Genomic DNA, 22,968 nt, shown 5'->3' on the forward strand with positions numbered 1-22,968 from the left:
GGGCTTATTTTCGGGAAAGGCTTATTTTAGCTCAAAAGCCCAATTGGGCTTATTATCCAGGGAGGTCTTATTTTAGGGGAAACAGGGATGTGTATATATTTGTTTTCATAGATTATATATAGAATATATATAGTATTTACTTAATTATGCTCCCACAACTAGACTAAGCTGAAAGAGAGTTTAGAAGCCCTAAGCTGTGTGGTTCAGTAAGGACTTAAAACAAGCCTCTAATTTAGGATCACTTTTTAAAGTTATTGATAATTTTATCAATAAAATATTGTTTTAAATACTGTAAATCAGGAATCTCAGACAACACGTGCTCAGAGACTAGATTGATTCTTGAGTGTGCCTGATCTAGGCACCTCAGTGCTGCTTGATACAATGTTCTCTGAGAAAACAGCAAATCTCAACTATATAAAAGATCCTTGAATATGATTGATGTTTATGTGCATGATTCTTAGAGATGTACTTGCTGTGATTAAGAATTCTTAGGAACCCATTTTATTTATTACATTTATATGCTCTCCATCTTGCTATCCAAAGCAACTCTGGGCAGCTGGCAATACAATAAAAATAATTATAAACATAAGAACTATTAAAATTACAAGAATTAAAAAACACACTTTGAAAAATCTATAGAATTTTGTTTTTATTAAACCTTTATTCTTTCTGAACACAATAGAACATTGAGTGCAATTATTTGAATCTTTGATGTACACAACATGCAAGGATGGCATGTTGGCATAGAAGAAGAGGTATTGTGAAAAATCAGAGAGAGCTTATGTGATCCTTCCCTGCGCTCCTTCCTTTCCTCAACCTTAGGAAAGGCTTGATATTTCCTATTTTTGCAGTAGGAAGGAAATATGGTGAACAGAAATAGCATTGTGGTTGTACAGCATAGGATATTATTTATGAATGATTCTATTTAAAATTTATAAGAAAAATCCTTGCTACTCGTTCTTAAAGAAACATTCATTTTTTTCTAGGAGCAGAATTGTCAAACAAGAGAGGAGTCACTTGCAGATGATCTGTTCCGGTAAGAAACTTATATTTAATAGAGGAGTCAGTGACACTTTTCTTCTGAGCAGTTTAGTGAAATGACACAATTCCTCTTTTATTTTTTCCTGATGAACCAATAATGATCAGCGTTATGTAAGTAAGTTTGCCTATGTAAATAAATATATGAAATGTGTAGCTGTTTCTTCAAACCAAAGATTTTTGGGCATGTATGCTTTTAGAAGGAAACTCTTGATTATTTTTTTTCCTTACTGATTTTCCCTTAATTTTTGGTACCATTTTGTTCTCCATTAAGTGAATTGGGGCTTTAAACCTCTATAACTATTCAAGTATGAGTAGAGAAGATAATTTCCTGTATGACAATTCACTGGCTAGCTAATTGGGATTCCACACTATTCCAGAGTATTAAAGCAGTCACCATAAATACCGTATTTTTCGGAGTATAAGACGCACCTTTTTCCCTCAAAAAAGAGGCTGATAATCTGGGTTCATCTTATACATTGAATACAGCATTTTTTGCCTCCCGAAACCCTGCCCCCTTCACCAAAATAGCCATTCATAGCCTTTAGGAGCCTTGCAGAATGGTCCTGGAGGCTGGGGAGGGCAGAAATGAGCGAAAAACGGGCCATTTTGTGCTCAATTTTGCCCCCTTCCAGCTCCCAGGAAAACTCTATAAGCTTCCTAAAGGCTATGTGTGCCTTTTTTTGATGAAAAACTGGCCCATTTTTTGCGAAAAATTGGCCATTGTTTGCTCGTTTGGGGGGGCAATGGCCACCCCCCCCCGAAGCACTCTACAAGCCTTTTAAAGGTTATTCATGCCCCTTTTTTGAAAAAAATGGGCCCGGTTTTGTGAAAAATGGGCCATTTTTGAGAGGTCTGCAGAACGCAAAACCTTTTTTTAAAATTTGCCTCTTTAAAACCTTGGTGCGTCTTATCCTTCAAAAAATACGGTAGTTTTTTGTTTTCTTTGGAATTTTACATGTTCCTAGACAATAGATGTAGATCTGTACTTTGGAAAGATAATGTTAAATTATGTTCAGTTTTATGTTGAAATTATGAAGGATATAATATATGAAACTTGTGAACTAAGTCCAACATCCTTGAGTACTGTTGACCCACATCTAAATCTAAGCAGTTAGAGCAGATTAGTCTCAACCATTTGTTGAAAAGATTCTTGTGCATAGGCTATAGCAGTGTTGGAGAACTTTTTCGGCACCGAGTGCATGCACGCACGGGAGCTCCAGAAACCAGAAGAGCAGCTCCCTGGCATATGCGTGCCAGTCACCTGGTCTTCTGGATTCTGGGAAGCATGTGTGTGTGAAGACTAGCTGGCCTGTGCGCATGCGCATAATGGAAACCAGAAACTGAGCCTCATGGCGTGTACATGCGTACCAAGGAGCTGCTATTCCAGTTTTTGGCGCTCCCGCATGCATGAAGACCAGCTGGTCAGCGTGCTGGAACCCGGAAGACCAATGGGCAACGGCTGGTGTGCCCGGAGAGATAACTGTGTGCTATTTCTGTCACGCGTGCCAGAAGTTCGCCATCACGGGGCTATAGCAATTAATCAGTTTAATTGAACTTTCATGTATAGATCTGGTATTTTTGTTCTTTTGTGCCTGAGAGCACCCAATGTGACCAGCCCGTATGGTTTCATCATGTTGGTCCAACAAATATTTCAGGAGAAATATTGATAAACTTCCAATGCTTGTTTACTGCCATTCTTCTGCTTCTTTTTAATGATCTCAGATATTCCTCCAGGCCTCCTGTTTTGTCCTGGGGACAACTTTGTAAGATTAGTTAGGCCATTCATTTATGGTAGGACTGAAGTCACCCAGGATCCTTTATGGCTTATATGGGGATTTTAATAAGTAACCTGTTTAACTGTAGTCAGATTTCCTCATTGCTACATTACTTTATCTCATTTAATATTTTTGTATGGTTTCTTATTACTTTATTCCTTTATAATTGTCTCATTTGTTAGTCAATTTAAGGTTCTATTTATTGAACACGACATAAATTTTAAAGATTTCTTAAGTAATCTGTATTTACATACTTTTTCTTAATTTGCAGGTATGATCCACGAATAAAAAGAAGATAATTGTACCTCTAATTGCTGGCTAGTAATAAACTGCAGAATCAAAGAGTTACTTTATAATCAAACACATCTGCTGAAAATGTGACTTTTTAAAAAGAATGTTTCTGTTTATAAGAAAAAGAACTTGAGACTTCTCCAATTAGTGATGGATCCAAAACAAGCCAATTTTCTTGTAGGCTTTGAAATATTAACCCAAAGGAAAATATTCAACATCCAGTCTGAGCCAGAAAGGAATTTTAAGCTTCCTGCATTTGCATAATTTTCAAGCCTCTTCCAACCTTGTTACTATTTACTGAAATTCTCCCACCTACATTTGTGCTGCATGTTGGGTACAAGGAATTGTGGGAAATGTAATTTTCCCAGCCTAGAAAACCCATTGAATAGCACTGAGAACCTTGCTTTCAATATTTCCATTAAATACACCATTGTAGTGTGTTATGAAAACTAGTGGATGAGGGGGAGTCCACACAGCTGTTCTTAGAGTAACTAGAAAGTTTAATGAGAGAGGCATAGGAAAAGACACATGGTTCTGAAAGTATTGCCATTCACCTATAGCAGTGATGGCAAATGTTTTCGGCACCGAGTGCCCAAACTGGAACGTGTGCGCCAGAGCACCAAAAACCCAAAGACCAGCTGTCCGGCACGCATGTGTGCGCCAGCCAGCTGGTCTTTGGGTTTCCAGTGCTCCGGCACAGGTGAAGACCAGCTGCCCGCCATGCATGCGCACACCAGAAACTAGAAGAGCAGCTGGCAATGATGTGCTGGCCCACTGAGAAGGCTCTGTGAGCCACCTCTGGTACACGTGCCATAAGTTCACCATCACGGACCTATAGGATTGTGGGGTACAAGACACTGTATTGTGCTGATATTAGAGATTTCATCTAAACAATCTGGGAACAAATCTTGAAAATACCAAGCTTTTAGTAGCATTCCAACATAGGAAAGTTATGGTTTTGGTTTTTGCTAACAAGCTATTTGCTCGTTGTCAGATACTGAACTTAATATATTTTATGCTTTTAGAATTCCATTTCATGCCACATTTTAAGAACTTTCTATGAAAGCCTTTTTAAAAAATAATAATAAAAAGAAATGGAGATACCACATTTTTAAAAGGCAATTTTGAAGTTTGTGTTTAATTGATGCATTGCAACTATTTCTATTTATAAAAGATGGCCCTTTTAATAAGTCACATTTATTAAACATAAGTGTAAACTAGATGTTACAGTCTAGTCCCTGTAATATTTAACTCCTTTAAACAGTTCTAAGAAAAAGATCCTGATCGGGGAATTAGAAGTAGGATGTGCTTCAAATTCCTTTCACAATGGAGTTTCTGCCTACTCAAATATGCTATAAAAAGGTTTTTTTTTTAAAGTATATTTTAACTTTAGGAGTCTTCACTGTCAAGTTGAATCACTCCAATATAGATTTGCACTATATACTATGCTACATACTATGGATAAATGAATATTTTGTTGGTTTAGCTGAGTTATTTTCAACTGGAGAATCATACCACAAAGCAGACATTTGTGTAAGCTAACCAATAAATGTTTTCTCTGAGGAAATGTGCCTTTTTCCAAAAGTGTCCTGTTTATGGTATATGTTTTCTAATCTGAAGAAAGAAAAGAAATAATTTTCATCTTCTAAATAGTAAAAACAAGTAAATGCTAAAGCAAAGATTGAGAAAGTCTCCATTTGTTTTAATGCAACAATTCTTTGATTTGCAGAAAATTTAGAATCATGGTAAGGATAGAATCAAACATCGAATGATTATATGTTATTTTAAAAAAATCACCAGCCTGAAGAAGTGTACTAATGAGCTAGCAGTGCAAAATATTAATCAATTTCCCATGTGGATATGAAGACCTTTCCTAAGCTGGTATAATAATTGGATTGATTTTCCAAGCATTTTTCTTTCATACCCCCAATTATTTGAGATCATTCTCGTTTATCCATTACATTTTTCCAATCTCTGCAGTAACTTAACATTATTTATTTAACGTGTTGAGAATATAATTGTCTAAAACCTATGTATAGAAACCATGGATTTTTGAAATTGCTGGATACGTATGTTTTATTTCAGAGAATCACATTTTTTCCCTTCATTTCAAGTTCCTCTTTATTGCTTTAAAATAACTCTGAGAAAGCGAGTGCTATATTATCCTGATACCCTATGCTTGAGTCTGATAATAAACATCAATTAAAAGAAACTCCAATGCAGAAAAGTAAGGGCTGAAGCAGCTGTAATACAAATAGATAATTTGGAAACTATTTAAAGAGAAGGCAAGCCCCAAATTGCTGTTTTCTTATGGAAGTGATGGAATTGACCCTATTTGGCCTTTCTGCTAGCGGAAATGCAGATGGGTTGACTCTTCTGAGAGAGGCTAGGTCCGTTGAGTCAGTTTTCTAGCAAAGTTAATAGCCCTCTTTTGCTATAAAATATTGATGCAATAGGTTGCTGAATATCAAGTATTATTTTCTAATAGTTTTCCTTTCAAACATGATCTTTTTTTACAGCTATTTTTATTTTTAATTTATCCTAACCACAATTTATCCTGAGTAAATGCTGGTGAAATTTTAATGATAATTTTTTAGGGGAGGAAAGGAAAGGAACACTGAGAATACCATAACTTCATTGTACTACATACAAATAACCTCCAGGCTTTTTGCATATATACAACAGCAGTTGAACTGTGTAATTAATAATGTAATTCTCAGATCAAAGTTATAAGCAAACAAGAAAATAGAAAAGTATCATTTTCTAGTGAAAAGCAAAGTTTTTAAAATCTATTTTCTATTGACTTTTTTATTGGAATTATTCATACAACACATGGAGGTATGAATTATGGCTTCTTGGCTACTTTCACAGTATGCTACAGCATGCTACAAACAAATAAAATTGTCAATGTGTTGTGAGATTGCTATATCTTCCTTTTAGCAAAAATCAACTAGAAAGACAAATCCATAAAACTGCTAGCATGTATATTTTCTCAAAATATTTTTATATCTTCTACAGCTCTCACTGGCTCATACTCTCACTCGCTCACCTCAATTACTGAAATACCTTTATGCTGCTTACAGGTTAGGATTGCTGTTTTCCTTGTCTATATGAAAGGCAGAATTCAGGCAGAAAAGGCAGCACTGATCAGAGGCAAGATCGAAGTGGGTGTCCTGAGAAGGCTTCTGGAGAGAATGCCTCTTCTCCTTCATTGCCTTCCCAAGCAGGAAAGCTGTTGCCAAGCATACATTTAAAGTAGCCATGGACAGTTTCAAGTAGAATTCACTTAAAACAGGGTTGGGCTGCTGGGGGTTCACAGGGGTTCGGGAGAACCTCTAGCTAAGATCCTGTGCAGTTCGGAGACCCCCAAATCTCACTCCTGGCTGGCCCCACCTACCCTGCCCCTCCCAGGAGTCCTCATGCAACCATTTTGGATGCAGAGAAGTGCAGGGCACACATGGAGACTTGGGAGGGCGAAAAATGGGCCTACCAGAAGTTTGGGAAGTTTCCGGCCTCCAGAGCCTTAGGGAACCATTTTTGCCCTCCTGGAGGCTGGAGGAAAGCCTCTAGAGCCCGGGAAGGGCAAAAATGGCCCCCTGCCGAGGTGCAACCGGGTAGAGAATCCCTTGCTAAAAATTATGAAGCCACCCCTGCTTAAGTGTTTGGAATAAAGAATGCTTTCAAATCTGATACATGGCTGAACTTGGCAATCAAGGTGGCTTCATTCTCTTAAATTTATATTGAAATTAAACCATATCCATAGGTGGGTTTTTTTTATGACAAATGCCTTGAGCAAAGGCTCAAATGCAACAAACATCATGGTTCTTTCCTCAGCAGGGGACTGGAAATATTCCTGGAGATTTCATCCTCTTAGACATTCAAGAAAGGCTCGTTTCTCTGTATAAATTGGTAAATTCTTAAATTAATCTCTGTCTCCAGGAATCAACCTATATTCATCCAAGACATTGAGCTTGTTCCTCATCAGGGCATTCTTATACAGACTCTTTTTATTTAAACTTTTGGGAAGAGAAGAAAAGCTCAGTGTCCATTGTGGAGATATCATTTAAGTTCTTGACAGCTCTGATCTGGAAGAAGAGCGTGTTTCACATAACTGGTGAACCAGAATATCTAAAATTGCTACCTGCTTCTTACTTTCTACTTCTAGAAACCTTGAATATCATTCTTATTTCAAAACATAGGCAGGACTTAGGCAAAATATAAGATAGATGTAATGATGTGTGTTGTCTTTCCAGATACTTGTAGTACAGTATCGACATTTGAAACTTCAGCATCAGAGGAATTGTACCCACCAATAAAAGAAAGGAGTTTTCTCAAGCAAATTGGAACTAGTGTTCAAATACATCATTTACATCCCGTTCTAGATTATTTTAAGAAACTATGTTGAAAGAAATATATGGGTAACATAACTGCTGCTAGAGGAAAGTAGCTAATCTTTCTACTGTTCTCAGGTCTGTGCAGTTTAATGATGTCATTTTCTCCTTCAGATATACTTGAATCTCTAGACACACATACTTTTATTATTGTAATTTAAATTAACGTACCAGGCATGCCTATAAGGAATTAACAGCAATTAGAATAAAGAACATTGCTTTGCAATTCCATATCTTTCCAAAAATACTCTATGCAATTAATTGCTTTTTAAAAAATCAATTTAATTTTCATTTATGTCAAATCACTACATAAATTCTTGGCCCAGGTTTCAGTAAGTAGCATTTCTTCAAAATCTTTAAATTCGTATTGAATAATCAATAATAGCATAGTGAACTTCAGTTATATAATTGTCTAGGGAAATGGCTTAAAAATGGAAACAATGTAGTTCATAATCACATTCAAGTTTGAAAACTTCCATTGTATAAGGTTAATGAAGCTCATGTGAGTTAGCTGTTTTAAACTTCTTAAAGTGTTGCAAAACAATTGATCATAATAATTAGATGTTCTCTCTCCCCCTCCTCCATATAAAGTTCATTCTCTTTATAACTTCATAAAGTCTTACTCTGCCTAAACATAAATGCACATTGGGCATGCCAGCCACAATGTAATAGCAACATTACATGCAAATGAGGGTTCACACATCATAGTAAGCTTAGCTGTAAGGTTGTTTTAAATGCAGACATGCTTACATATCCAGGCTCTACCTATCAGAATATTATGTTTGTAGTTTGATTAGCCTAGGTTTAAATTGAAAGGCTGCCAACAATCCAAAACCATTTGTTTTCCTGGTTTCTGCAAAGCAGGCAAAATATATTTCTATATTCCCATCACATTTTGCTTTACTAACCAAGAAAGCCATGAATGGCTTTTCAGCTGCAAATGTTATCAGTCACTATATGCATTTTTTTCTTGAATTATATACAACTTCACATGGCGTTCATGCATTCATTGTGGGGCATTTTGCAGATTCTTGCTAATTTAATGTGCTAGTAGTTTATCATCATCCTCCTTTACCTGGATTGCAGGTATTCCCATCTTGAGCCTTTATTGGGTGTTCGTTGTTCCATTGGGAGCAGAAAGGGTTGATTTCAAAAAATTTATTGGCACGGCTTTTACTTCATTCTTCTTTGCATAAATTGCTATTTGTGCACAATAAGGGATTTGAGACAGTGGTGTGGCCTTAAAAAGTTTTAATGCTTGCAGAGATTGATTGTTCTCAACTTGTGTGAACAAAGTGCTTAATAGCATCTCTAGACCTAAGCGCTAACTTCACTATGTGATTCCATGCAGGTTCCAGTGCCTTTAGAGTGGAAAAATACCCTAAGATGTTAAATGCAGTAATTTCCTTTGATTTCCAGAATAGGTGGGTGGCTTTTCTAACAAAGACCAGGATTTTAGATTTTTCAAAATTCAGAAGCAGGCAATTTTAACTGCAATACCAAAATAATGCTGCTGTTGCTCTTTTTAGCATTATGATAGTTTATGATCAGTAAAAAGTAGTATAGGGATTTTGTACCCTGGTGGTTTAGATACATAGAAACCTGGATTATGAAAGTCTACCACTGAACTGAGGTGCAAATCCTACACACTCCTTTCTGAACACCTATTGTGTCAGAAAAGGACTCTTGGATATTGCACCTTGTTCTTAGGGTGGTGATGGAATATTTCTGTATCAGAAAGAGGAAATGCCTGTCAAAAGTTGGCTTCTAATTTTTCCCCAAAGGGCATTCCTGGAAATTGAATCAAAGGCATGTCTATGGAGATTCTCAGTCATCAAGGTCATGGTTGTTCCAAAGAAGACATGAAGAAGCTTGTTGGATGAGAAGTGCAACATCTTCAAGAAGAGTCAACGGCATGCTTAAAATCTAGAAAGGCCGTGAAGAGTGTGGAGTGTATTTTTGTGCAAGGTAGTAGGGCACCAAAATGCAATCCAGGTAAGGAGGGCTTGGACAATGATAAATCACTGCCTGAAAATCCAGTTCTTTTCAATTGGACTGACCCCTCTAATTTTAACAGACAATTTTTTTCTTCTTCCTGAAAGCGGCTGAAGAGCAGACATTGGCATTATAAGGCTTTCTATGATTCCTAATTTCTTTAGGATATGACCAAACCGAACAACTGCTCAAAGAATAAGGGATGTGAAGTTTCAGATTAAGTTAATAGTATGTTCTAACATTGCACGTGTTGGATTGGATTAATAAGGGTATTTCGGAACCAGCAAGCTCTTTCCAAAATCTAACTTCTTGAGCTGTGAATAGCATTTTTCAAAGCTAGCAACAAAGACATCTTACCAAGGCAGATATTCCCAATTCCCATTAACTGAGAAAACCTACCCGTGACCATGTGGTGACAAGGGATCAAAATAATTTTGCATGCATTATTATTATAAATTCTACAGGAAAATCAGATCTGCTTACATTCTGCTCTTGGTACATAGATAACCAGGAAGGTCAGAAAATTTCTAAACCCTTTATCAGTTCAGTAGCTGAATTCATTTAATACATGCTACCTTTTTTAGGTGTGTGTGTGTGTGTATGTACGTATGTATATGTACATACATACACTTCATAGATTGCAATAACTTAATTTACACATGCACATGTAATCAACACATCATTGTAGTAAAATACAGTATGTTACATATTTATCTGTTTTATCTTTGTTATCCTAGTATTTTATCAAATTTGGCTGATCTTCTACCAAAAAACAGCATTGCTTTCTTTGATTTGCTAGTATATATGATTGTGAGAGGAGGGTTTATATATCTTTCAGATTTATGTAACTGCCCCTCTCCTGAATGTGTCTCTGGGCAGTGTACAACAACAACAACCAAAAAAACAATTAAATCAAGTCTTAAATAATCATTAAAAAAATTAAACCAATAAAAAGCAATTACATGTAAATATAAATAGACCATTGGAGAATGCTCCAAAATCTCACACAAAATACAGCCATTTCGCAGTTTCCGTTTCCATGAGATCCCTAAGCCTATTATAAATATAACACCTAATATTGTAATATATGATTTTGATACTTTGGCTCTAAGTTTCTACTTAACACTATGACTTCCAGTAGTATCAAACCCTATGGGGAAAAAACTCACAAATACTGTGATTCTTTTTACTGGAGGAGAATCATAGAAAAATATGGATTTCTGCATTGTACCACTGAACTGCTTAATCTTAATGTTATTTATAAGATCCCAATTTTATTTTGTAGTAAGTTGAGGACAGTACACTAAAAGGCATGAAATAGATGTATTAGGTACCTGCAAGGATTAAAACACACACATAAATATGCGACAAAAAAAATCTTATCCCCACCCAGTGGTGGGTTCCGGATTCCATGCAACCAATACGGTTGCAACGGGACACGGTGTCCTCCATATGAATGTGCACACACATGTAGCGTGCATGCATATGCACACGTCTTACCATCCAGCAACGACTCCATGAGCCTCCAGCTGCTCAGCGGAGAGTTGCGCAGGCGCTGTATGAACAGTGCATGGAAGCGCCGAAGAGACAGGTAAGGAACGCGGGCAGGCCCTCTGGAGCACCATACCAGAACGGTACCCGGTGCTCCGGGGCCTACTGCCTGTAACCCACCACTGTCCCCGCCCCATCTTGGCTATGAAAAGGATATTTCCCCTATGTCAAATTGAATGAAACATTGAAAGAAGAGTTTTGGCATGCAAGCACTTCTATGAGTTAAGTGCTATTCTGGTTTATGATCATTTAATAATATAATAATAACCATTAATTTAGGGTAATCCTTCATAAGGAAAATATGAAAAATGGATTGTAACTGGTATTCCAACAAAGTAACTTAACCACATTCAAATTCATTTGTTGCTTCCAACCAAATTGATTTTCTATTATACTGAAAGGTTCTGCATTAAACTATTTAGGAAAGATAATAATTAGAAATAATAATTAGAAAACTGTAAGAATGTAGTGGTTTATAGTCAAATTTGGACAGGTAGTGTTCTTTAAGTCTTTGAAGGAACAGGGTAACAAACTAAAAGATTAGTTTGTTACCCTGATCTGCCAGGTAAATGATAAACTTAAAAAGCCAACAACTGATTTGAAGGGGCCCTCTTTAAAAATATTAAAATAGTTTAACGAACCTTGACAATTTCTTTATTGGGTGTTTTACAATGAATTTAACTTGTGTATCTCTAACACTGAGGCTACTAATTTGAGTTTACAACAGTTCTGATTCAAATTGATAGAGACAAAATGTAAAAAACAGAGGATGAGTTTTAAAAAAAGTTTATGTACGAGAGGGAAAAGACAAATCTTTGGAATGCCATGCTTTTATTTAAAATTATTGGCAACCCTGAAGTTTATCCCTACAATGAAAAATAGGCAGTCTTTAAATGTTGGACATTCATTTAATCCCACACGCAATTTAATCCAGAATTACTGTTATATACTCCATAATATACACAAGGGTAAAGTGAATTAAAAGTAAATGCTTTTTATTCTTGCCAACTTTTATATTTAGAGTATAATTGCTTACCAATTCCAGTTCCACATATTTTATATATTAGCATAAATTACATTTAATTTTTCCTCCATATTTTACCAAATAGTAAATACCCCAGGTTTAAATGGACAGGGGTATAACTGACAAAAATTGGAGATTAGGAAACTAATTTGCTATACATGCATTTTGATGTCTGTAGGGATTGCTGCCAATGAACATAATCAAAGTTTAGGAGGCTAAAAAATAAAACATTCATAATTTATAAAAATTAAATACAAAGAGAACCACTAGTTACCCTTGTGGTTTTTATAGCAATAATTCCCATAATTAACAGGCTATTCTGCCTCAAATATATCGTGGATGTATTATAATGGAAACTACATAAAATATGGGCAAATTCTCCCATCTGTACATGCTTCTGTTGAGCATGTCTTCTGTGTAAATGTCAGATTTAGCTGGATTGTACTGCATGTTTTAGATTAATGATTGGTGCCTTCATCAGACTCAAGCACTAGATCTGATTTAGATGTAAGAGATTAGGCACATCTCAAATTTGTAACTCATTGCGATTCAGAATATGCAACATTCTCAGGTTGCCTTTATAAAATCTTCGCTGCAAGTAACTGGCTGAAAATTAACTGGCTGTGTTAAGGAGAAAATTCTATTTTTGAATACTCATCTAGTTTTGTATAGCAAAACAATTAGCTTATGGCTGGTCTTTTGTATTTGGGTCTTTTCCCGTGTAAGATTGAGATTGTCTTGGCAACGTTTCAGCAAGGTCTCACTCGCCATCGTCAGGGTGGGTTTGGGGCTTAAAGTGTGATCGGAGCTGCTGTCTTTCTATAAATCTTGGGGGGGGGATGGAGTGCTGGCTTTGTTTCAGTAAGTGGAATGATTGGTTGGGTGGTTGTATCATGATTGGTAGATTGGTGCTGGCTGTGTGTCTATTGTTGTTGGCTGTGTGTCTATTCTACAGGACATGAAATTAATTTTGAAGAAACCAGGTTAATCTCCAAAACAGAACACTTCAACAAGAGAATAATTATGAAAGCTATCGAAATAGAGAAACACCCCCACAACATGAATAAACGTGATGATACCTCGCGCCTACCAGACATCTGGAAACCAGCCCTAGTCAACAAATGAGCCCCACCCACCACCCAGGACATTACAACACGAAACAACAATAGACACACAGCCAGCACCAATCAACCAATCATGATACAACCACACAACCAATCATTCCACTTACTGAAACAAAGTCAGCACTCCACGTCCCCTCAAGATTTATAGAAAGACGGCAGCTCCGATCACACTTTAAGCCCAAAACCCAGCCTGAAGATGACGAGCGAGACCTCATTGAAACATTGCCAAAACAATCTCAATCTTACACGGGAAAAGACCCAAACACAACAAGACCAGCATATATCTAAGCTTTGAAACCAAAGCAAATTAGCATGCATTGTTAACCATTACATTTGCCTTAATTAGAAGCAATTCCAGAAAAACTGTCATTTGTTTTGCATTTTGCAAGGCTGCAATACTGTTGTAGCATCTTCCTCTATGAGGCAATGCAAGCACAAAAAAACTGGTATGTATAACAAAACCAAGACTAATCATTTAGTTATTAATGGTCAGATCAGTTATTACCATATGCCTGCAGCTCCTCAGGTAATGTCTATTTGCTTTAGGGGGCTCCATCTGCACCTCTTTCAACTATAAATTGATGTTTCTTCTGTTTTGCAACTAAATGCCGTGTAATTCCCAATGCTCCTCCTTTTAAAAAGCGTACAAAATTGTCTCCAACCAATGGACCAAGTGCAAAAAGATTGGGTTCCTTTATACACTCATATGAGTATGGATCAATTTCAATAGGGTTGCCCTTGCAAGTAACTGGTTCATTTGGATTATGGCATATGCTCTGGCCTTGATCCTTTAGGAAGCATAAGTTAGGATGTGAACCTATTAAGACTACTGCTAAAGAGAATTTTAAGATCTTCTTTAATCCCGTAGAACTCTGTAGGATACACTTCATATCAGGCTGAAAAGAAAGAACTTGATGTTCAGGTAAACTGGTATAAGCAGGATGCACATTGTAATCCAGAGTAACTGACTGAGTACACATCATATGGTAGACTTTATGATATTCTGGATAAAGTTTTTTTGGTAGCTGTTTGAAAATTAAACTTGGGTCAGTAACCCTCCTACGGAATGCATGAATAATAGATACACTGTTATTATAGGCATACAGAACTGCATCTGCTGCTGTGAGTCCACCACCTATAATTAAAACTGGATCTGTTTTCCCATGTAATATTCCTTTATCTATGGCAGCTACAAAATCAGATATGGTATGGAGCACAAAAGGAAAGTCTTCTCCTTCAACTTGCAATCGGCCAGGAGCATCAAACGTTCCAGTGGCGAGAGCCACATTCTCAGCAAACAAACAGAATGGCATATGAGAGCCATCTGCGGATCTCTGATAACCTCTAATTTCCCAGTTTCTTTTGATCAGTGTAGTCTGCCCACCTTGTTCCTCTATCTGCAAAGGGCTTTCACTTTCACAGTCCTGATCACGATAAAACTTTGACACAGATGTTATATAAGTATTTTCTCTGAAGTTTTTCTGTAAGCCCATGATTTTAACATAGTGCTTGTAATAATTTGCAACTTCCTCTGGCAGAACTCTATCACACTTTATATTTCTGAAAGAAGAACAGATCAGAAAATTATGTACATTTGATATATTTGGAGCATACAAACACCACTCAACTCTAAATATGATTATACTATCCCTTAAAGAAAAAAAAAGGAAGGGGGGGGGGGAAATTGTTTTATTTTAAGTACATTTATTTTTTACTATCTTAAAATTTTCCACTAGGTGGAAACCTACAGTGTGAATTCCATTGAGTTGGAAACCTACAATATCTCTACATCCAGGCATCAGTTCTTTCTTTTTACAACAATCAGCATAAAAACGTTACCAAGCTCACCTTCGTTTAGTAGCAGCCCAATCTTTAAATGCGTATCCAGGTAATTCCATCCAGTTTCCAAAGCTGATAGTTAGCATAGAACCTTCCATAGACTATGGGAAAATAAAATCAAAACTTTATTCAAAATATAATCTTACTTTTTTATAACAATAGCATTACATTTTGAAGATTAATTTTAAAACAAACTGAAATATATATCATATATTATGTACCAAGACCAATTAATTTAGTATATTATTTGTTTGGCAAGTTTCCAGAGTGACTCAATGAAAGCATATTTATTCAGTTTGTTATGATGATATTTAGAATAAAATGAAGTTTAAATTTCTAATTACAAGTTATGTTCGACAATGTAATCACAGAAAAAAAGATATCACCCCCTGACATAAGTTAATAGTCTGCCTTTTATCACCATGCTTTTATTTTGGTAGGATTTATTTTGCTACTTTCTTAGTCTTATAATGACTATCTTAAGCTGATACTATCCAGTGATTATTGTTTGTAATAAAAGGAGGACTTCAGGACCTAAGAGGTTTTGGTCGCTTAGTAACTAATTGATCCAAATAAAAAAAATTAGGATTAGGATAAAAAAATAAACAATCTTCCCTATTATAAGCCTATGAAAATGAGGACAGAAAATCTGTTAAACAAACTGCTAAGCAATCAGAGTTAATGTTATTTTTATGGATGATTAAAAATACCAGGCTATTCTTGAAATGCTGGGAGCATAGTAGTTCACATGCTGAGAACAATCTACCAGTCCGTGTTCGGAACCTGAGTGCTGCTATGTTGCAGGGTGAACTCCCGTCATTCATTCCATCTCCTGCTGACCTAGCAATTCGAAAGTGGTAATACGAGTAGATAAATAGCTACCACTTTGGTGGGCTCATTAACAGGGACATGAAAGAAGCCCCCAATGGATGTCTCCTGGGCAACGGTGATGTCACCAGTTAATTAATCATTTTAACTCAGAAGTGCCTCAGGGCTTCCAACATGAATACAACAACGATGGAATGCTGTACATGATAGAGCTCAAAAAATATAAATGGGCATTTGCTATAGAAGTCATAACCAATCAGAAGTCTTATATAGTAAATGCACTTAGCTGTTTAAAAAGTTAAAGTTCTTCTTACATGCCAAGCACCACCAGGTGGTCCTTTGCCAAGCACTATATGAGGAATGTAGTGATGTGGTTCAAATTTCCACTGAAGAACCGGTGGGTACTTAAATCCAAAATCAGCTTCAGGATGAAGCAAAGTGTCAAACAGAACTGCAACAGGATTTGAAGAGCGCCCTTCCAGACCTTCAGCTAAGTACTCTAATTCCTGATTTGAAAAGATAAGATTTAAATGGTCAATTCAACTTTTCCTCAGAGTACAACATAATGGAAAAAAACACCTTGTTTCCCTTGCACATCAGTTATATGAATCTTCTTACAAATTATTTGAACCTATAATTTATTTACTTCCTGTCTGCAAATTCTTATCAAGATTGATTTGTCCTTTGATTTTAATTAGCTTGGAAGTGGGGGGAGGGAGAATAACCCCAGAATATATAGACAGCATGAAATTGGAAACATGTCTCCTAACTGGCATACAATTGACTAGTTTGTGTTGGGAGTGCATTAGAGTCAAGATTTAGCTGTATATATAGCTAAATATGGAGAATGTGTTATTAATATATTATAATTGAACAATTTCTTTTGGGCAGCTTATTTTTCAAAGTTGACATTCATTCTAATGACATTTTTATGTCTGACACACCATAAAAGTGTTTTCTGAGCCCTACTATTTAGTTCACATTACATTAATAGGTCACAGGTTTATTAATAGCCACTAATGGTATCTAAAATGTATACCTTTTGGAAATAAGAATTTAGGAAGTTTCCAAAAGCCTTAGATGTACTAGTGTGGTAGTAAGCGAAAACCTGGTATGATCTTTGGGAAAATTTTATGTATTTATTGCATAGTACACGTCTGGTATCTTGCATTTAAAATGTACTTTATATCAACTGCAATTGTAAGAAAGAATAAAAACTACTAGCAGCTTACAACACAAATGGAATCAATATTTTTGATATATAATATGCAATCAAATATGACATAAAATTAAATACATGTTTCATAGTTAAGATATATGTTTTTGATTAATAAGCATATAAGCGTAAGTTTCGCATTTATTGTACCTGATCAACAATAGAAAGTTGAATAGCTTCTTTTAACTTATTATACAAAATAAGATTTGGATGTTCAGCTTCGGGGGATAAATATGGTCTATATCCAGATAACATGTAAGAGAGGCATATTCCAGAAGGTCCATTACCTGTTTGTTTTTGAAAAAAAAGTAACAATCTATTTATTGAATTAAAAGAAATGTACATATTACATCAAAATCAAACATTTTTAAACCTACTGATTTTGAAGTAAATGCTTTTCATTTACAATTTCTTCCATAAAAATTTGGATAAAAACCTGGATTTTTCAAAACCTCACATTTATCACTAGACTTTCAACTTTCACATTTTATACATTATTTTAATAATTTTTAAACTGCTATTAAAAAAATAAAGAAGTAAAGTATATAACAAATTATTTTTATTATTTTGTACTAAATAATTAATAAATAATTGGGACTAATTAGTAATCTAACTAATCTCATTTCCTAGATGATCTTGAAAAGTAAGAAAAAGCAGATCAGTTTAATTCGAACCAGCAAGAAAGACAGAAAGTGTAAACGATTGAAATTAAAACAAAACAAAGATGGTAATGAAAAACAGCTTCCATCTTGTTGGCAAGAAATTACATTGTGTCACCAGGAATCAAATTTTATCTGTATATAGTATAGACAAATGTAAATACTCTTTACCCCTCAGAAGTATTTCTTGACTTATGACCGTAGTGAAGCCTGTCCATCATGGTCCTAAGTTATGACAGTTGTAAAACAGGTTCATTCATGTGATCCACCTAATTTGGCAACTTTTTGATGATCGTTAAATGAATGCCTTAAGGAAATCAATGGTTCACTATACTGTATTTTTTCTGAAAACCACTAAATGTTGGTTTTCTGCAAAGCTGTCATAAAATATGGCCACATGACTGACACTGCAAAAATGCAGCCCATTGTTGAGTGCCTGAAGCTCAGTTACATGACCGGGGGAAGGGGGGATAAAACTTCGAGTCTGGGTCGAAACTATTATCCAGATAAGTTTGTTGTAACTTTGACCAACCACTAAATGTCAACAGCTACCTATATAACTTTACAAAGAGGTATTTCAAACTAATTATTCTGAAGGTCTCTTTAAGATGGATTAATAAGCAATTTCAAAAAGTAATTAGAAAGTGAGGCTTGTGAATTTAGTATCCTTTAAAAAGGTCTACAGTGATTGCAAGCAAGATGGCTAATCTCTTAGTCTTTTGATGCTTAAGTCCACAGGAGATCTCTTACATTATTCTTCTCACAAGAAACACCTATTAATAGCACATATAGGCAATCGTCCGTCTTCTCCTTCAGAGAGGTTCTGAAGAATCCATTTACTTACCAGTACTTTGGTCTTTGCCATAATTGTCAGCTCTGCTTTCATGAAGGTGTCTTCAGTTCACTATTACTCCCCTAGAAGTCCCCCCCCCCCGGTATCAAGTTTTATAACAGTTTTAACTTCACTAATTAATAATGATATTTGACATTCATCAAATTATTGACAATTCAAATAACTTTTGCTTCCATATTAATGGACATATACTAAATTTTCTTAAGCATCATTTGCAAGAAGTATCTTGGAAGTATTGTTCAGATATACAACTTCTCATGAAAGAAGGCAACTAAAAATAAATACAAAAATCCAAAGAGTTCACCATTACAATCAATCAGTACATGTCTGACCCATTTCTTTTTTAATTTCCCCCCTTTCAGAATGGAGAGATTTATATAAGCAATATCTTCAGGCAATCCCTTTTGTACCTGACCCTTTTTCTCCTTCTCTCCTCCCAGAATGGAGAGATTGGAGAGGAAGAGATGACAAGAGACCAAAGAGCCACACAGTTGGCACTAGTACATTCCTTTCTGTATTCTTTATTGTGTGCCTACTTACTCTCTAGTAATCCCTTCCTCTTGAATGAATGTAAATGCAAACATTAATTCCCTTTCTGCTAATTACCCCAAAGATGAGGTGAACATTCCAAAGGGCAGGGGAGTGGGTGGGAAAAGGAAGCGGAAGTAAACTGTAAACACAGTCACAATCATGTGACTTCACCCCAGCAACTGTTTTAACTGTTTTACTTAAAAATAAATAACTGGTCCCAACATTGGTCACTAAATGAGGATTACTTGAATCAGCAGGGCAGAAAGTGGATCTTGAGGGATGATCTGAAATGAAGAAGTGTTGAATGGAAAAAATACTTACACATTTGTCTTACATTCATTCCAAATTTTGCACTATAAAGCAGATTTTTAAAATCTAAAAAGGGCTTACTTGGCTGAGGTCAACTACATGGATAAAAATATTTTTGTTTTTAAAATTCTTAAAATCTGCTTTGGAATCTTTGTAGATGTTAAAAAAATATTACATATCAATATTGCCCACAATCTTACTATTTTACAGATACAATTCAAAAGGTAATGAGACTAAGGGGTAGAATATAGAATCATAGGACTGGAAGGGACTTCAAAGGTCTTCTAGCCCAACTGCCCTGCTCAAGGCAGAATAATTTATACCATCCGTCTTTTTTCACAAACCTCAATGATGGAGCATCTCCAATCCAAGCTATTCCATTGATTAATTATTCTCATTATCAGAAAATTTCTCCTTTCCATCCAGGTTGGATGTTTATAGAGATTCTTAATCATCCGGGACATGATTTCCCCAAAGGTGTTTTTCAAAGGCAATTGGACTTTTTTTGTTTTTCCTTGAAAATTTCCTTTTTCACTTTTTCAACAGTTCTTGCCTTTGAAAAAGTAGCTTTGAGTTCTAGTTGGATCTCTCTTTAACAAGCTTCCATCCATTACTTCTTGTCCTGGCCTCTGGTGCTTTCGAAAAGAAGTCAATCTCCTCTTCTCTGTGACAGCCGCTCAAGTACTGGAAGATAATCATCATATTCCCGCTATCCTTTTCTTTGAAAGTTCCCTCAATTGTGCATCATAAGATTTAGCTTTCAGATTCTTTATCATCTTTGTTGCTCTTCTCTGCATTCTTTCTAGGGCCTCAGCAACTTTTTTTTATTATGATCACCAGAATTATACACAGTATACTTTGCAGACAAAGTATATACGCTGGCAAAAATTATTTCAGTTACAAAATCTTTTTCAATGCCACGATAATTATATGTCAGATTAGGTTTATGAGCTAACAAGGATACACATAAGTCAAATTGATTAAGTCAGTTTCTATATGACTTAATAATGGAAATCCACTACGAGCTAAGCATGAAACATATTTGAGAATAACTCACCGATTATTACTATAGGCAAAGTCAACGTTGGGTCCACAGGTAGTGTACTTTCTTGTAGTAATGGCATAGTTTTAGCGTTGGTCCCAAGATTGTCACCAAAATACTGCACTAAGGAATTCAAAAAGCATCCTTCAGTTTCTGGACTACTGTAATTTCTATTTAAAAGAAAATGAAACAAATCAGTATTATAAAATATCCTTCACTGTGTATACTTCTGTAACTTATGCTGATTTGTAAATATAGTATTTTAGCCATATGCATATGCAAGTTACCCCCCCCCCCCAAACATAATAACAGTAGAGGTGACAGATTGTTGAGATTTCAATCTTGAGACAGATTGGTTGATGGTCATTTTTAAAATTAGTGAATACCAAACTGTGCTTCTCAACAACTATCGAAGTAATCCTTACAAGATTTTTTTTGGGTCTTTTAAATAAACAACACACCTTGCGCTTGGATCCACAACAAAGAGGAGGGGGTGCATTTTCACTAATTGACTCTGGACGTGTTATTCCTCCCCCCACAAACCCATTTGAGGGGCAACTGTTTTTTTTTAAAGGCATTCGAATATATAGCTTCGAACCATAAATTTCTAAACATATACCTTACACTCCTACGCGGGCCGAGAAGAAGGAAGTGACAGAATGAAATACGATTAACACGATTTAGTCTTAAAACGTTTTCAATCGATAGACAACACACACACAACACAGCACAACACACACACAGACACACACACACCGATGTACATTTCCGCTAGTTGGAAAGGCGGCGTTTCCGAGCGCGTGCAGCCGAGGCCGGCGCCTCTCCATCTCAGCCGACCATACCTCCCCCATCCCCACCACCTCGTGCGCGGCCGACCTCCGCCGGGATGCTCCGCCTCGCCTTCTCTCGCCTCACATCTCTCGGCGGCAAGTGTTTAATTTCGTTAGGGTTTCCTAAGCCGGCCTGACGGGCCGGGTGCTGGATGCCCCTCAGTTGCGAGGGAGGAAGAGAGTGTGGAAGCCGGTGTGTAGCCGGGCGCTACGCTCGGCAAACGAGGCTCGAATCGCTTACCTGAAGCGGCTGGTTAAGGAGCAGCGGCAGCACCACACCGTCATGAGGGACTGAAGGAAAAGGACGTCGAGAGATGGAGATGCGGCCGCAGCCGCTGCGCTTGCCGCCGCCTCCGCCTCCTTCCTTTCTTCTGCCGCCGCGCTGGGGACCGCTGTTGGTTGTCGCTGCCTCCTCCCCTTCGCATTTCGCCTCGCGAGCGGCGCTGTGCCAGAGGAGGGGGGCGGAGCCTCGTTTGGACCAGGCAGGCGGCGGCGGCGGGGGGCGAAGCGGAGAGAGGGTCTGTCCTCAGTGCCGTATGGAGGGGGGGGGCACGTAAGACGACGTTATGGGGGACAGCCGGGCGTCGCTCCTCTCTCTCTCTCTCTCCCTCCCCCACTCTGCCTCGAGCATCTGTGAAGGTGGGAAAGGCGGTGGAAAGCAGAGAGGGCCCACAGCGAGGGTTGTAAGGGCAGCGAGCTCTATCGCTCTTCTCTAAGCAGAGTGCCTCGGAATTATTGCAGGGGTTCTTCTTGGGAGTGAGCCGCAGGTCTGATCTTTCCCGTTCTTTACCAAATATGCCTTTAAAAATAGCGTCAGCCTCCGCATCCTCCTCCCCATCCTCCCTCGGATGCTGCTCTCTATTATAGTGCGCTCAATGGCGAAACAAAAATAATGGAAGAAGGGAAACGAAGCTGCACCAAGGATGTCTGTTTCCTACCCAGTCCTCCAAACAAACGCGGGCCTGATCAAACAATCAATGCAATGGAGGAGCTTCGTTTTTCTCCCTTGCAGCACAGTTTTTGAATCAGAATTTAGAAATACCAAAACTGTTGATAAAACAGTTAGGAAAATACCATACTATATTTTGGCCTTTTTGATTGAGTTTATGTGTTGATCTCCTACTTAAAGGAAATTTGGTAAAGTTGTTTCGGTTAAAACAAGATATTCCAACTCTTTATTCCACTTTCCTTGCAAATGACCCGCTGTACCTGTCTCCATCATAATATTTTTCAGTTATTTCTCAAAGTATTCAAAACTTCCTCCAATAATAATTTAAGTATCTTAGATTCTTCATTTAAGAATCTTTAAGTTTTTCATATTTAATCTTTAAGTATATTTAATATTTATTATCCAAATTGCATAGTTTTTTAAAAAAAAGCCTTTTCTGCATTTCTCAAAATGGGGATATCCTAAATGTATTATTTTCTTAAGGAAATTGGGATAAATTTTCCTTTCCATTATCCAAATATGAATGGCAGCTTCTACTGCAGGAAATACAATTGGTTTGTGGGCAATTCAAAGTCTAGACAGTTCCAAAATGCTTGAATCAACCCACATTACGGTACATTTTAATTTTATGCCCAAGGCAGGACATTGTTTCAAATTATACACTTGAAATGGTTCAAAACCTTATTAGGCTTGAGACTATATATTAAATTTCATTAAATA

The 22,968-nt window shown here is 36.8% G+C and overlaps 2 protein-coding genes across 4 annotated transcripts in view; one reads left to right on the plus strand and one right to left on the minus strand.

Annotated features, from left to right (window-relative positions):
* The window catches only part of NBN (nibrin), a 30,672-nt gene extending 25,998 nt beyond the window's left edge, over positions 1-4,674 (plus strand). Inside the window, exons 15-16 of the mRNA XM_087706881.1 lie at positions 987-1,036; positions 3,088-4,674. Of these exons, the coding sequence (XP_087563007.1) occupies positions 987-1,036; positions 3,088-3,115 (78 nt within the window). The 3' untranslated portion in view covers positions 3,116-4,674. The remainder of the gene's footprint in view (positions 1-986; positions 1,037-3,087) is intronic.
* A 2,089-nt stretch (positions 4,675-6,763) lies between these two features.
* OSGIN2 (oxidative stress induced growth inhibitor family member 2) lies at positions 6,764-21,636 on the minus strand. Of its 3 annotated transcripts, XM_087706883.1 has the most exons (7): positions 21,541-21,636; positions 20,485-20,639; positions 17,226-17,362; positions 16,174-16,365; positions 15,041-15,132; positions 13,698-14,752; positions 6,764-12,283 (listed from the first exon to the last, which is right to left on the minus strand). In XM_087706883.1, the coding sequence occupies exons 1-6, from the start codon at positions 21,582-21,584 to the stop codon at positions 13,735-13,737; spliced, it is 1,638 nt and encodes a 545-aa protein (XP_087563009.1). In that variant the 5' UTR covers positions 21,585-21,636; the 3' UTR covers positions 6,764-12,283; positions 13,698-13,734. The 3 variants fall into 3 exon arrangements, with proteins under 3 accessions (XP_087563009.1, XP_087563008.1, XP_087563010.1); XM_087706882.1 differs by lacking the exon at positions 6,764-12,283 and having other exon boundaries at positions 12,934-14,752; XM_087706884.1 differs by lacking the exons at positions 6,764-12,283; positions 21,541-21,636 and adding an exon at positions 18,579-19,402 and having other exon boundaries at positions 12,934-14,752; positions 20,485-20,625.
* Between the last annotated feature and the right edge of the window lie 1,332 nt (positions 21,637-22,968).

Source organism: Thamnophis sirtalis, unplaced genomic scaffold (assembly GCF_051295495.1).
Source record: "Thamnophis sirtalis isolate CommonGarterSnake01/CBP01778 unplaced genomic scaffold, rThaSir2_p1.2 scaffold_2, whole genome shotgun sequence".
Lineage (NCBI taxonomy): Eukaryota > Metazoa > Chordata > Lepidosauria > Squamata > Natricidae > Thamnophis > Thamnophis sirtalis.